The sequence below is a fragment of the Periophthalmus magnuspinnatus genome, chromosome 15 (genome assembly GCF_009829125.3).
Source record: "Periophthalmus magnuspinnatus isolate fPerMag1 chromosome 15, fPerMag1.2.pri, whole genome shotgun sequence".
NCBI lineage: Eukaryota > Metazoa > Chordata > Actinopteri > Gobiiformes > Gobiidae > Periophthalmus > Periophthalmus magnuspinnatus.
Window position 1 is genome coordinate 24,729,191 of NC_047140.1, and position 16,017 is coordinate 24,745,207.

A 16,017-nucleotide genomic window follows, 5' to 3' on the forward strand; every position below is an offset into this window, starting at 1 on the left:
TTCGGCATTCGATATCTACCCAATGGCTATACATACTGTGAAGGTATTATGAAACAAGAGTTAAGTTATATAAGCTAATGAAAATTGACCCTCGGCACTGAATCTTGCTAAACACAGGTGTATTCAAAAAGCTAAATCTGAATGTGTGTGTGTGTTATTTTATTGTCCTATATTTGAAATCACTCGTTATCATAGATCTGATGGAGCTATCTGCATTTGTGGTTTTAAAGGGGCATTGCCACATTCTCAGAAGTCTGTTTTTTCTCATGAAATAGAGGGCACACTCCAGTGTCTGTGTCAAAATAAAAGCTGAATTGCAGATGATTTGAGACATGTGGATCCCAAACCCAAAGTGTGTAGTAGAGACCTGAAAGTAGACTTCCAAAGAGTGGAGTGAGATTTGAATACAGATGTGGGCCCTGTTTGTGCTGTGTCTCCATGCCCTTACCATGCCACTCATGTGAAGTAAACTTATAAAAGAGAGAACTGTCACCTTGATGTTTCCAGTGCAGTTTTTCATAGGAGGCACTCTCGGAGGACAAGTGCTAAGGAAAACATCATTATGTGTGGAGAAATGTGCCGCTAATAAACCCAAAATGGCAGAGAGGGGTGCAGTTGTCAGCCATGATAAATGGCACTCGTGGAAGGGGAGTGTTGGGCGCCCTTGCTGCAGTGACTCCTCTTCTCCAGGGGGCGCTGCGTCTGACACAGGGCGTACCACCTTAACCTCTCTTCTGGACGCTGACAGCACTCAGGCCAGACATAGAAAACCAAGCAGAAAACCCTTTATTGTATATTTGTAAAATCTACGGAGGCAGGGCTGGTGTATGAATCAGATACATTTTAACTTAAGAAAATGATATAGAGCAGAAAGAGCAGTTTTTGTGTCTAGTAGTACCTAAAGTTGTGTACGCTGTTTTTATGGCAAGCAACATGTGTAGTAGCAGTAGTTGTAGCAGTAATTGTAGTAATAGTAGTTGTTGTAGTTGTTGTAGTAGTAGTAGTAGTAGTAGTTGCAGTAGTAGTAGCAGTATCGGTAGTAGCAGCAGCAGCAGCAGTAGTAGTACTATATCTTACATCTATGAATGAAGCTTTGATGTTCAGTTGGTGTAGTAGTAGCTGTAGTAGTTGTAGCAGTAGTTGTAGTAGTAGTAGTAGTAGTAGTAGTAGTAGTAGTAGTAGTAGTAGTAGTACTAATATATCTTACATCTATGAATGAAGCTTTGATGTTCAGTTGGTGTAGTAGTAGCTGTAGTAGTTGTAGCAGTAGTTGTAGTAGTAATTGTTGTTGTAGTAGTAGTAGTAGTAGTAGTACTAATATATCTTACATCTATGAATGAAGCTTTGATGTTCAGTTGGTGTAGTAGTTGTAGCAGTAGTTGTAGTAGTAATTGTAGTAGTAGTAGTAGTACTATATCTAACATCTATGAATGAAGCTTTGATGTTCAGTTGGTGTAGTAGTAGCTGTAGTGGTAGTAGTAGTAGTAGTAGTTGTAGCTGTAGTAGCAGTAGCAGCAGTAGTAGTAGTAGTTGTAGCTGTAGTAGCAGTAGCAGCAGTAGTAGCAGTATCAGTAGTAGTAGTGGTGGTAGTAGCAGTAGTAGTAGTTGTAGCTGTAGTAGCAGTAGCAGTATCAGTAGTAGTAGTGGTAGTAGCAGTAGTAGTTGTTGTTTAACAGTGAAAAGTTACAAGTCATGTTATGTTGATGGTTGTGCATTCATATTCTTTATTAAATATATATACAATACATATTACACAAAATGGACTCTTGTGCGCTATAAACCATGTTATAACATTGTTCCCCTCTGAAAAACCACACCTGGAGTCATGTTTTGTTTAGTTCACACATGTTTGAGTAACACTTTATTATTAGTCTGTCTACATCTCCAAAGCTCAAAATGCTCTGTTCCACCTTGTGACGCTACGAAACAGCAATTTCAAGTTAACAGCTTCTTTTTACCTTTTATCCAGTAAAGAAGGGCTGAAATCATCCAAATGAGTCTAGTGAAGATGCAAGGACTTTAAAAACACAGTAGAGCACTTCCTGTATTACCACATGACATCACAAAGTGGAACAGAGTGTCTTAATTTTGAGTGAAGAGCTGATTATAAATATGCAGGATTTGTGTGTTAAACATGTGAATGAAACAAATGACAACTCCAGGTATGTTTTTGATGAGGAAACATTATAACAGCAGATCAGAAAATAGAGTAATATGGGCCTTTTAAGCAAATCTAATAAGGAATAATGGCAATTCACTTCCACCCACTTATTCCCCATTGACTTAGACACAGCTGTTATTATTGTTATTATTGTTATTATTAGCTGAATCTTCTCCAAGGCTTTTGTTGATTTATAGTGGAACAGCATGGAGCTTTTAAAGAAATACTAAATAAATAAAATGGACACTGTTGTAGTACGGCACACCGCTGTGAAATCAAATCCACGCGACGTGCTTTGGGTTCGGCGCTAGGCCATGAAGAGGAGAAAATGGATGATTATGGAGAAGGCAAATTACATTACTGTGTCGAATTAAGGGGACGTCTGGTATATCCAGCTGAGAGGAGGGGGCGATGAATGCTTAAGACCAGGACAAAGAGCGCGTGTGGAAGAAGAGGAGAGCGCAGGATCACAATATACTACACAGTCTGTGCTCATGCTGTGAGTTTATCTATACAAAAAGAAAAAGGCATGTTTTTGTGCTTCCATATTGTTCAGTATAATGCTAGCAAAGACAGCACTGAGTTGAAAGTGAAAGCCTAAAATCCTGAGCGTATCCAAGTTGTCGATAAAAGGAGACAAGTTCTTAGTTAAAAAGATAAAATAAAAATCAAACTTTATTTATTAGTTTGGCGTGAATCATATACAGTGGTACTGATTTGTATAGAAATGTTAATAAAATGAATAAAGCAATAAGCAATGGTATCTAAACAACAAATCAGCCACGTTAAAATGGTTTCCCCTCATCATTATCTCACTCAAAGTTGTGTTTTGAGTGATCCATACATGTTTTTGAATATCCCTTATTATCCTGTATATGAGTATTTCTCCTCTGAATGATCCTGTTTTCACCCACCCCTTATCTCCGCCCACTATATTTCATTCACTGCATTTAAAGTGTGTCGAGCCTTGTCTAAAACTGTTGCATACTTACCTCATTGGTCCACGCCCCCCATGTTGAGACCCACTGTACTAGAAAACAACATAATTCCTTATTTATCCGCTATAAGCTGTACTCACGCGGCTACCCCAACCGTTGCAAATTGTATTTTTTTGTTACTTTTGCCTCCCATTTGCCAGAGAACTTCCTTTGCCTTGAAGATTTAGTCTGAAGAAAATATGCTCTTAAGAAATGTAGTCAGAAATCCAATTATCTTCAGTAAATGTAAATGAGATAAGAGCATGCAGTGCTGTTCAAGGCTCTGTGTGAAAAAGCATGAGTGAAGACTGATGCTAAAAAATCACCTCCACTTTCCAGCTTTCTTCTTTTTGTGGGTTTCAGTTATGCGACTCGTTTGTTGTTGTCGACCAGCTTCAGCACCAACTGCCTGGTGCGTCGTTGTTAGTTACAGTTCTTTTGGTTTGAACCTATTTTAATGTAAATCTAAATCACAACGCCATCTAACCTGGAAAGAGCACTGTGTTTTGGGGTTTTCTCCTAACTAAATTACCTTTAATAAAAAAGTTAAGCTGTGTTATTTGGATGCTTATAGTACTTTAACTTTGAACACTGCCTGACACGAACGCTACTGCTAACTGCGTCGCTGTTAGCAACTCGTGAACAAGTTAATGTTAGGCCTATCTGAAACAAAGTGTTCACTGCACCGTCTGGAGTGAATTGTTGGAGTGCACTGGCCCGTCCCGATGGCGTTAATCCATTTCTGGCGACGAACGGAGTCTTTGGGGATGTTATAGAAAAATAATCCTTTCTTCTGAGACTTGCTGTTGGCACAACCCACGGCGCAGCAAGCAGACGGCATAGCTGCTTCGGTCCTCAAGATGGCAGTACCAACGAATGTGTGACGTCACTTTGGACCCATGAATTGGTGGTTTTCAGATTACAAATTGTGATGTTGTCATTGTGTCAGATGGGAAAGGAAGAGCCATGTTTCTCCAATAATTCTGTTCTCCTAAAAAGTATCTCAATGGTAAACTGAAAATGGTTGAAGCTGATCATTTTTTATAGTGACTAGACAGAAAACTTTGCTGTTATTACCACAAAAATCTACAATTTAGCAAAATGTATTTCAGCTGCCACAGTTTGTATAAAATATGATTCATCTATAGAATGTTGCGATGTCATTTAAAATCAATAAATATGGCTATTTATTTATTTATTTACTTATTTATAAATTTTTATTTATTTATTTATTTTTTATTTATTTACTTATTTTATTTTATGTATTTATTTTTATTTTGTTGCTTTTTTTTTGGCTGCTAGAACAGAAGCACAGCGCCATTGACCCACTGCGAACAAATGAAGGTAAACAGCCTCAGAGTGGTATCGCTGCGGCTGCGTAATGTAATCACTATGTTCAAACTGTCTGGCTCCATCATGTGAAATCATAAACTGGCTCACTTGTGCTGATTACGGCTGATTCTGATCACCACAGACAGCTGGCTGCTCTGGAGAGGGAGAAAAAGAGCAAAGAGCGGACCAGCGCAAAATCACTTGTAAACATTTGTTAAACGGGCACTATGTAACTTTTCTAGTGGAACGTCCATCACCACACTTGTCCCCGTGCAGAGTGCTTTGTCTGGAACCTTCCTCAGCACGCTATTAAACGTATGTATTTTCATGGAGAAGCAGCAGCATGGAGACTCCACTAAGCCAAGTTACAGGTCAGATCTGTGTAGAGGCAAGCCCACTCACAGTGAGAATACATGTATTTGATTACACTTTTAAACAATAAAATAGCAGCTGTAATATAATAATTATAGCAGAAGATAAGTTCAAAGCCATACTGTGGAACATACCAGACAAACAAATCTCCATGGAGACAAGAAGGTGACCGAAAAGTTTCATAGTGAATCTTTAATTTGAGGAAAAGGCGATAAGAAAGACTCAGAAATGATTAATGTAACTTACAACTACGTCTATCAAATGAATTTAGTTTGTCAGTCCACTATTTATATATTTATTTAATGTGGTGTGTATGTGGTCAGAGTGGTAGACCACACATTACCACAAGAGCTCACCTTAATGAACGAAACAACTAAACCAAAACAAAAGTGAATGGCGAGGTACTCCAACCTGGGATTGAACTTGAAAGACTATTAACCAGAATCAGTAGAAAAACTAAGAGTGCATTTAGTCCAGCATTTTAGTTCAAAAACACTACTAATGTAATCACCAGCAATAATGGCTTCCTGCAGAACCTTGAAAAAGTCCTGAACTTCAAAAATATAGAGTACATGCTCAAAAGGATTTTGTGAAAATACTAGCATTCAACTAGCATTTTAGTTTAAGTCAACATTCTCGGGCTTACGTTTAGAAACGTTGGGAAACCGTGTAATCCATGGTCTGCAATTTTCCTGCATGTTTCCAATACCCAATCCAAAGCCATTATTCAGTGATATTACACCTGAAGTCTGACAAAAACCCGCTCAAGACCTATAACAATAGATGTGTACTGATATCAAAAACAAACAAAAGACAAAAGATTTTAGGTTTAGAGCTGACAGTGATAGTTGTCAATAACTGATGGGAGTGCTGAGGGGACAATGAGGCAGATAGTAGAGGTGTAAAATGCAAGAAAGTAAGGGTAAAAGTAAGTGATAGTACTAACATTTCAAACTCAATTTTACAATGGATCAATGGGCTAAATGAAAACATAATAGCAAACATAATAGTTGTCTCTCTACAGTACTATTACCATGTGATCTTGTACAAATTGTGCTATAGATCTAGACCATTCTAAAGCTATTCTTCAGGAAGGGTTCAATTTGTTCAGTATTGATGCTTATGTTCAGGCGATAAGGGATAACTCTGTAATGTAATGTAAATGTAAACAGTTTTGTACTTTCAGGACCTTTTAACTCGTTGTCACCTTGAGTTATCCTTTTGGCACAAAATGAACCAGTTCTTTCTCCCACACAGTCACTATAGGGCCATATTGGGAGAGCCAGAAGGTTGAATGTGACGTTGGTGCCAGACTAGGCCCAGATGTGCTATGCTTTTGTTGGTTGCACTAACAGTGGAGTCTTGGGGGTATTTGTCAAATAATTGTGTGTAAGTATGGAGAGGTGATGGTGTCATGGCCTTGTTCTTCACACTTTGACTCTGATGCAAATGATGTGTTATGGGTGCAATGTAAAGTTAGATTTTTGTTTAACTTTAGTTGTGACGTTATGGAGTACTTTGTATATGCTTTTTTGTTGTTGATTCATTTTTTATGATTAAGCATGATATTGAGGCGATGGCTGTCCCTTGCCTTTCTGTTAAACTGGGGTTTCTCTGGCTCCCATCATCCTCAATGTTTGTCCATATTGTTCCACTATTTGGGAGCCCAGTATGAGGCTTTTGAATTGGGGACACTGACTTTCCTTATGCACATTTCCCAAGTCGTAACCTGGCCAGCCAAGAGACATGTCCCTCTAGTCTACTGTGTCCTCTTTCTTGTCTGGGCCTCCCCTCAGTGACCAAGAACACCTCCAAAGGGTTCTGTCTGTTTTGTAAATAGTTCTGTCTCTTTTTGTGTCCCACTCAACCTTGCCAAAATAATGTGAACACAATTTGACATAGATTCCAATCAGAACAAGGGATAAGGGTTGTAATATAAAGTGTGTTTTTCTTTCCCAGTACACTAAAGTAATGTTGTTGCAGTCCAGATGTGTCCAAACGTAACGATCGTGATGTGATTTTGATGATTTTTGTTAAAGAAAGTGTCTTGATCCCTGAATCCGGGTCAGGGTCAGGCCAGAGATGGACTGACTGCAGCTGTCCACAGCAGAGCCTGGTATTTACAGACCCAGCTCAGCTCTTATGGATGTGTGAGAGTGAGAGATCACACTGGAGCATATAGGAGACGGGACCACACAGGACTGCATTATGTATGTAGGAGACAGGGTCGTACTGTTTATGTAGGAGACGGGCCCGCACCGTTTATGTAGGAGACAAGACAGCACTGTTTATGTGGGAGGCAGGACTATACTGTTTATGTAGGAGGTAGGACCACACTGTTTATGTAGGATACGGGGCTGTACTGTTTATGTAGGAGACAGCACTGTTTATGTAGGAGACGGGGCCAGCACTGTTTATGTAGGAGACGGGGCCAGCACTGTTTATGTAGGAGGCAAGACAGCATTGTTTATGTGGGAGGCAGGACTACACTGTTTATGTAGGGGACAAGACTGCACTGTTATATAGGAGACAGGGCCACACTGTTAATGTAGGAGACAGGGCCGCAGTTTTTTTGAGACTAGACTACTCCACTTATGTAGGAGGCGAGCTTGCAGTGCTTACATAAGCACTGGCAGTTGGACTCATTGATGTGAGATTAGAGGCTGCTGTGGTTGGTGCACATATCAAGAGTCAGACAGCTGTCAATACCTCTGCTCCTGTGAGAAACTAATGACATTTTTCATAATAAATGAGTTGCAAGGTAATGTAATTTGACTCTTCTGCAACTCCAGGCAGTCTCTAACTAACACTTTAAACTGTAACCAGCTCTTTGTTTTATAATTTATTATACCTGAGGACAATGTCATTTGTACTGTATATACAGAGAGGCTTCAGACCATGTTTTTATTGACTTTGCTTCATGAATTATTTTTAATAAATCTGTGGGGAATATGCACTTGTGTGCATAGAAATAATGGGTTCTCCTTCTCCACTTGTATTGGCTCCAATGGGTTTTTATGTAAAAATTCCAGTCAATAGTTTTGACTGCTGCAGAGGAAGGACTTTTTAAATTCCATGTAAAAATCTGTTTAAGTAAAAGAGTCAAAGAATAAGTGCTGTAACAATACTGACTTCATTGAACTAAGTGAAGGCCACAGTACAGACACATGATCAAACACATAACTGATTATAGTTTATCTTATGTTGCAGTTTTTAAAAATATGCCTCTGTAATGACGTAATGAACTAGTGCGTGAGCATGTGTGCATGGACGTGTCCTTGGGCAGTATGCAGCCAAGTGAAAAGCTGATTCTCCATATGGAAATCTGTAACATATCACACAGAGCACGTTATCACATTAAAAGCTGCTTGAGCAGCTGATGAAAAGCTGTGACAGTCGGCCGACTCTCTGGGGGAACCATCTGCTGCTGCAGCCTTCAATCCGCTTCATCCGCTACATCACACCTTTGTGCGCCTTTCCCATTTCTCTCAGTGTGGACGGCTCCGATCAGGAGATGTGAGGGACTCTGTCAGTAGAGTCTGGCCTCATAGCCGCTGTGCAGGCCGGAGCTGAGTGGCTTCTCCTCCATGGCTCTTATCTCTGTTCTGTAAAATGTTAAGTGACACTCCTTTGTCAAGTACCGAGTATATCTGATCCTCTGGATATCATTAGGCTTTACACCAATCAGGTCTGACTGAGATCCAAGTAAAGAACTGAGTCATACGTCTGTGCTTTTAGCCTAGTGAACTTTAACTGATGGTGGGGCAGATTATCAAAAAAAATAAAAATAAAAATAAAAAAAACATGAAAAAGTGACATCTTGAGTGTCTTTTATCCATTTTATCCCCACTTAATGTATATGGGCTCTACAAGCTCCTGCATAAACCTCATTTGTATCTGCAGCAGTGCACAGTGAATGGTAAGACTTTAGTGCTACTTTCTGAGTGGGTTTTGTCTCATTATTCAGCATGTATTATTTATACACATTTATAGATGTTATAATGATGCTAACATTTTTTAGTGAATAAAATTAACTTTTTTTTTTGTTTATGACCCATGTTTAAACACTGAACATCCTGCATATTTATAAGCAACAATATTACGCAATTTTCAAATTCTGACAAATGCTGCTCTCAAAGTTATGTTTGCCTGAGCTTGTTAAAGAGGTCACTTGCATTTTATTTGTTATTTATTTTATTCATTAATTTCCCCAAAAACTATTTTCGTATATTTTTGTTTGGTACAAGAAGATTTACAATGAAAAAAACAAGTAAAGAAAAAAATGAGCAAACAAAGAGCCTTGATAATCGTCATTTATAGTTCATGGTCATTTTCCTCATACTCATTCCAAGCACAGGTCTCTGGAAAGCAGAAGTGACTGACAGAATGACAGAACATACACAGAACAGTTGAAATGGACTCTTATTTGGAGCTGGCCTGGGTGTAGCCATTGCACATTAGCACACATCCATTCATTCTCTCACTCATGTTGCACCAGGGGATACAGAGGAAGGCAGTGTTTTCTACCAGAATCCCTTTGAAAGACAGCCACACAACTTTGCCATACCTCTCCATGTTTTATCAGCATTTTGCAGTTTGTTTTGGCGGGAACTGGGTTGGCTACTGTTTTGTATAAAAATGATATAAGTAACACATGTAAAAATAGGAGGAAATACCCAACTGAAAAACCAAACTCTTTATGCAGATGTCTTCATAAAATTGTCTATGTCTAGCAACATTTAATAACACTTATGTTCTCTTTTTGTCCACGTTTTATCCATTTTATTCCAAAAGAAATGGTCCGAGGAGCAGTTATAGTTTTGCATCATCTATACAACAGGCTATAAAACACCACTTTGTCACAGTCCAGAAAGCACATATAGATTGGTGGTTGTACTGTATATAAACATATGTACTGGTTTAAGATAATTTTGCGTGCATGGCTGGCTCCCGTCCTCCTCTTCTGTCCGGACTTATTGAAAGAACTCACCATTCGGAGTTCAAACGAAAAGGCATCCAGATTTCTTTACTGGCACAATAGACATTTTGTTCCTCTAAAATGTGGTCTTTTGAAAGAAACCGTAATCCCAGTCTTATCTTAGTACCACCTCAGCAGCTCAGCCAAGTCTAAGTCTTTCCTGGCTGTATTTTAGCTGCTGATCCCATGGACATCCATAGATCTCCACTCTCCCATATTTTTTTTAGTCCAACACGGATTGGCGTAGTTATGCATGTAATATTTCCTTCGGCTAGAAAAATGTCTCAACAACACAAACACAGGCAATGTAAATGAAAACATTGAGTTGCTGAATCTCCCTTTTTTGTAAAGTGCATCTGTGCCCCCTTGTTTGTACCAAGAGCAAAGGAGATCGATGATGCTGTTCGTGACGCCAAACTAAGCAACATATGGGATAATGTTGTTTGGTCTTCTGTTCACTTCTAACCAGAGTTTTCAGACAGTCTCTTCAAGTCATTTCCCTTCATTTAGTTTCCAAGACGTAGGAAATAAATGACTAAATAGTGTTATCATCTTTGTTTATACTGTACACATGATTTGTCTTTTGAGTCAAGTCATTCCAGTATAGAAAGTTCCTCGTATCACACATAGTACTCCTTATCTTTATTTTTCTTGTTCTTGCCCGAGGTTTTTGCGGTGTTGACCGGTTTCTCCTTGACGACAGTGCCGTTAGACTGTGCCGAGTTGCTGATGTAGTTCCGGCTCTCGTCCACGTGGTAAGAGCCTTCGTCCCTGTTGCGGTACTTGTACATGGCGTATAAAAGGATGAGGATGCAGAGCGCGGCGGCTGCTACGATGCCCACCACCATCCCTGTTGTGCTGCTGGACTCCCTGAAGACCTCCGCTGGTCCGGGGAAACCTTTAGGGCTGGCACCGGTGGGGTTGGCTGTGGATAGAGACATAAAAAACAATTAGATTTGAAGTTATTACATATTTATTCAATTTCAAATTTAGCTTCATCAAGATTGAGGCAATGGGCACAAATGTGTTATGAAACAGAATGCAATGATCAGCCAACTCTTAAGTTAATGCTTCACTAAATAACTTTTCGGGCTGCCATTTGCTTGTCTATTTTTGACGCTTGTAATTCCTGCCTATAAATACGTTTTATACAGTGTTGTTCTGACAGATAGCGATGACCACCCTACTTTTTCATACTTTTTTTCATACTTTTTCGTGTACAGTGTTGGCTTTTAAATTCATCACCTGTTATGAAACGATTAGCTGAGTGAAAGAGTGTATCTAAAGATTTCAAAGCAGAGGCTGAAGTCTGCATGTATATATTTCAATAATCTAGCACAGAAAAAAAGTTACAGGTCAGATCTGTGGAGAGGCAAGCACACAAGATAAATGCGTTTCATGTCATACTGTGGAACATTTCTTCTCCATGGAGTAAGCACCAAAACAGTTACATATTTAATTATAAAGAGCATGAATTAAAATGGCCATGCAGTTTCACAGTTAAAAATAATTGCTAAATAATGAGCATTCAGTACTAATTAGATAAGATTCACATTTATATTTTTGATTTTAAACTGTTATATCTCGGAATTATGTAACTTAAAACTTATCATTTTATTACAGAAACAAATCTTGTACCTCGCTGAATTAGAGAATAAGAAATTATTCAAGCAACCTTTCTTTCTGTACTGGATTATGGAAATATACTTTACATGCAGACTTCAGCCTCCACTTTGAAACCTTTAGACACACTCTTACACTCAGCCCTTTGTTTCATAACAGGCGATGCATTTAAAACCCATCACTGCACACTCTATGAAAAAGTAGGTTGGCCATCGCTATCTGTTAGAAGAGAACACTGCATAAAATATATTTATAAGGGACTACTTGATAGACTGCCTGAATATCTCACTTGCTTGTTGAACTTTGATACAGGATTTTTAATACAAGATCTCATGATTGTATAAGTCTAAGAAGTAGCTGCACCAGAACTGAGATGGGAAAAAGGGCTTTTGGCTGTTTTGCTTCCTAAAAATTGAATATATTTCAAAGACACGCAATGTATTTGAACAGGGCTCCCATGAAAAGGAGAGTCTGAGTACTCTCATTGGGCTTTCCCTGTATACATAAAGATACATAAATAAATAATTGTTCAAGATCAACCTAACTAGCTAGAAGTTCCCTTGTATTACACTCTTAACTTAGACACATTAAGGACAGCAGTTGTTTTGTAATGAAATTGTAAAAAGTCTAATCTATCACTTGGAACCGCAATCTTGAAAGATAAAAGTTGTGTTCTTTTCTCCCAGGCCCTTATGTGGATCAATATTACAGCTTAGGTTTAAAAAATAGCCCAGTTGGGGACGCCGTGAGGAGGCTGCAACTAAAGTCCATGTGTTTGATGGGTCTGGCCAGTGCATGCAGTGAGTCGGAAAGATCAGAGCCAGCGGCACTTTATCACACTTATAATTCAATGAAGCTTTTGATCAAAACAGATTATTGTGAATCGCTTCCTGAATCTTAAATAGACTGTGTGAATGACTGCGGGCTGACAATACTAAATGCTTCATGAATAATACAAATTGAGAATTGAAGAACTTGCTCGAATTGTTTGTGTAAAGACGATGGCTTAAGATAGTTATGAAAAAGAAAGAAAATTGCAATCTTGGTCGAATTTACGTCTTTTTTTAGCACAATTAGAGCTGTTTTTTTAATCAATACCCACATAGTATCAATACTCCTGAATAGCTTTAAAAATGTCTTTATCCATTAGAACTAGTATAAGCCCACATAATAAAACTGAAGAAACAAAATTAATATTACATAAATATTTAGTTGAAAATTCTTTTCTATTCTATTAGTGTGATATTGAAATCTGTTTTAAGCCTTTTCCTTCCTATCAAAATCATGTTTAAATGTGATGACAATACAATTTTACAATAATTGCCACACTTTTAATACATTTTAGTTCTCGTGTCGGTTGTTGCCAGGGGTGGCGCCACATGGGGGCTTGAGGGGGCACAAGCCTCTCCTAGAATGCTCCCCTATAGCTCACCCAAAGATTTTTTACACCACTTTCATAGCATATTCAGTTTTGACAAAAAATGTTCAAATGGCAACCACAGAGTGTTCAAATGAGACTACAATAAAATAAAGAATTCCAAATCACTACAGGGGCTAAGTGCATTTAAATTAGTTTAAAACAGCGAAACAAACATGGTATGGGGTTAAGAGGCTCTAACTTAACTTTTTAAGTGAGCACCCACATTGACGAGCTTAGCACCCATTTAGCGCCTCCAACGAAAACTGTCTGGCGTCGCCGCTGGTTGTTGCGTTTACACTTTTGGTATCAAGCTCTATTTTTGTTATTATCTTGCTGTGGTAAATTGCCTAAACTTATCTGAGTGAGTCATGGCCTGACCACAGTGGGCTGCGTGGACGTATTAGAGCTGACATATCCAGTGTACACTCAGAGCTGGAACTGCATCAGGGCTGTGTACTGTATGAAACACTCCAAAAAAGGCTCCAGTTGAGTCAGCGTGTTTGGCCAAAGGCTTCCCCCACTTCCTGTGTTTTAAATAGCTCCAATGAATGGAGAGTGTTCTGAAAGGCCTCCTGATATTATACACTCCCCTTGGCTCATGGTTTTGTAGTAGTCATCATTTCTGCCCAAGCTGTCTTTGTTGTGTTTGGTAAAGTTAAACTCTCGGAAAGCTAAAGTGAAACTCTCAAAAACTGTTTACCCCTTCAAAAACATATCACCTTTTCCATCAAAATATTAGTATGTTAAGTAGATATACACATTTTAAATCGATCAACTTATAAACTAAATTATTTTCTTTCGATAAAATAATTGCATGAAAAAGGTGATGTAATATATTTATTTTGGGTGGAGACTTTTGTTGTTGTGGTGTTGATAAAAAAATGTAAATGAATTAATGAAATGAATCGCCTGGAAAAGTGCCATGTAAAGTAACACTATTCTTGTTCCGTTTATTTGATAGATTAATGGGAGAATTGTGGTCTTAGGAAAGTTTTGAGAATTGTTAACACATTCAAATGAATACGCAAATATGAGTGATCAACACTTCCTGAATGACAGGGCTGTTGTGTCCAAATGACAAGTGTGAAATCTGTCGACCAAGAAGCCAGGCGAGTTTACTGGAGGATTCTGAGCGTCTTATTGTGTGTGTCTTTGTGCACCTAAGACCCATACAGCTGCTAATACAGGCTTTAACTTAAACAGAACAAGATGAGCAATGGGAAAGTCAATAAATGAATGTGAAGCACCACCTGTATAATACACTGAAGTCACTTTAGTTGGTATTTATTCTGTCCATATGCTGTACTGTCCATAATCCATGTACATAGATTTTTACCTTATACTTTTACTCTAGTTGCATAGTGTTGTATTTTATCATTTTAACATATTTTGTATTTTAACTCTATTCAAAAAAATTCTAATATTCTAATATATTTCTTATAGTTTATCTTGATATTTTATTACATATTTCTTTTACTGCTGTTCTTGACCTTTGCGTCACAACCACAGACTGTATAAAGAAGTGGATAAGGCAGTGTGACGTCGCCCATAGCGTTTGGCTCCAGTCAAATGAAGCTCATCGAGGCTTGCAGTTATAGGGATGGGTTCCATATTTGGAATTCCGACCACGGACGTGATTTACGGACAAAATAACATCATCAACATCAGGAACATGTAGCGTGGATTAATATGAATGTTTAAACACCAAAATGATGAGCCTGACAGCAGCAGATGTGGAGAGAGGGGCGACAGTTTTCCAATAGAATGTGAATTGGAGCCAGAGGTGATGGAGCCGGAAGCGTGCCCATGCTCATTTGCTATTTGGAACACGGTGGCTAGCAGGTTAGCGATGTCCATTTATGAATATATAGAGTCTATGGTTGCAACACTGACATTTCCGGATTGTAGGTCAGATAACATTTTCTTTTCTTATTTCAAACGTTATTAATGGGCAACTTTGAATAGTTTGGTTCATGGCGTTGAATGAAACCCTCTGCAGCTCCAGCTCTGTATGCACTTTTGGGACCCTTGTACTTTGAACCAATTTGTTAGCTCTCACTTCCAGACTGACACTTTAATGAACACTCATTATACATGGACTGTGAGTGAGGCTTGAGAGACCTGGAGCTCAGACCGGTGTTGTATAAATTAGCTTGACTACTTTCCTCAGTCATGTTTGAACGTGTCACCTGTCATTTACTTTTTAATTTGAGGCGTTGTGCTCATAGACAATGTGATGGAGTAAAACGCCAAGGTTACTTAATAGTCTGGCTGAAATTGGTTCACCTTGTTTGGGGCTAATTTCAATCAAAAATGCTTGTTTATTTTTGCCAGTAAATAATTGGTCAGTCAAACTTTGCTGAAGTACCTCTAAATTCCACACAGCATTCTTGTTTACAAACCGTGTTCATACATTACATTAAATTAGGTATAAACCCACTAAAAGTCACTATACTGTGATTTTCTTTAAAGGTGCACTAAAGGTGTAACTTTTCTGAGGGGGGGGTGGGCCACTTGCTTGACTCTATGGAGATGTTACTGCTTTACCGGGAATGTTCCACAGTATGGCATTAAACTGATCAATCTTACATTTAAATTGCACGTGTTGTTATTGCTCAAGTGGGGTCCCCTCTCCACAGATCTGTCCCTGAATTGACCTGGTGACGCCCCCTTTCTTGTCTACATGGATATAAAATGTGCACATGAGTAACATTTCAGGCAAAACAATAACATCTCCATAAACACAAGCAATCCCGTCACCTGAAAACCTCCATAATGCAACTTTAATCTTGATCAAAGTCCCGTTTCCCACATGAACTGACTATTCTCCCCAGCTCCTGTTCTGTCTCTGTAGTACCTCCGTTAACATCAAAAGCCAGACTTGTAAGTTTATCCAGTTTAACCTCTGTGTGTTAGTCGTGTGTTGTATTGTGAGAGCTGGTTCCTCTTGTGTGCGTCCTGTGTGCCGCGTGAAGGACAGCAGCATTAATAGGATGATACAGCACATCTTGTCCCACATGCTACTTTTGTGCTCACTCCCAAACGCCAAACAAGCACAAAAAGAACACTGGACTGTGAGGGTGTGTCCTTCAACTTCACGTTACGGCTTCTATCACTTTCTTTGTTAGCCTGAGCACGGTATGATTATTAATCC

The 16,017-nt window shown here is 38.8% G+C and overlaps 1 protein-coding gene across 18 annotated transcripts in view; it reads right to left on the reverse strand.

Moving 5' to 3' along the window:
- Positions 1 to 9,111: 9,111 nt before the first annotated feature.
- The window catches only part of LOC117382306 (neurexin-1a-like), a 313,634-nt gene continuing 306,728 nt past the window's right edge, over positions 9,112 to 16,017 (reverse strand). For all 18 annotated transcript variants that reach the window (XM_033979439.2, XM_033979430.2, XM_033979425.2 and 15 more), the window contains one exon: positions 9,112 to 10,745. In XM_033979439.2, coding sequence (XP_033835330.1) covers positions 10,441 to 10,745 — 305 coding nt within the window. In that variant the 3' untranslated portion in view covers positions 9,112 to 10,440. The remainder of the gene's footprint in view (positions 10,746 to 16,017) is intronic.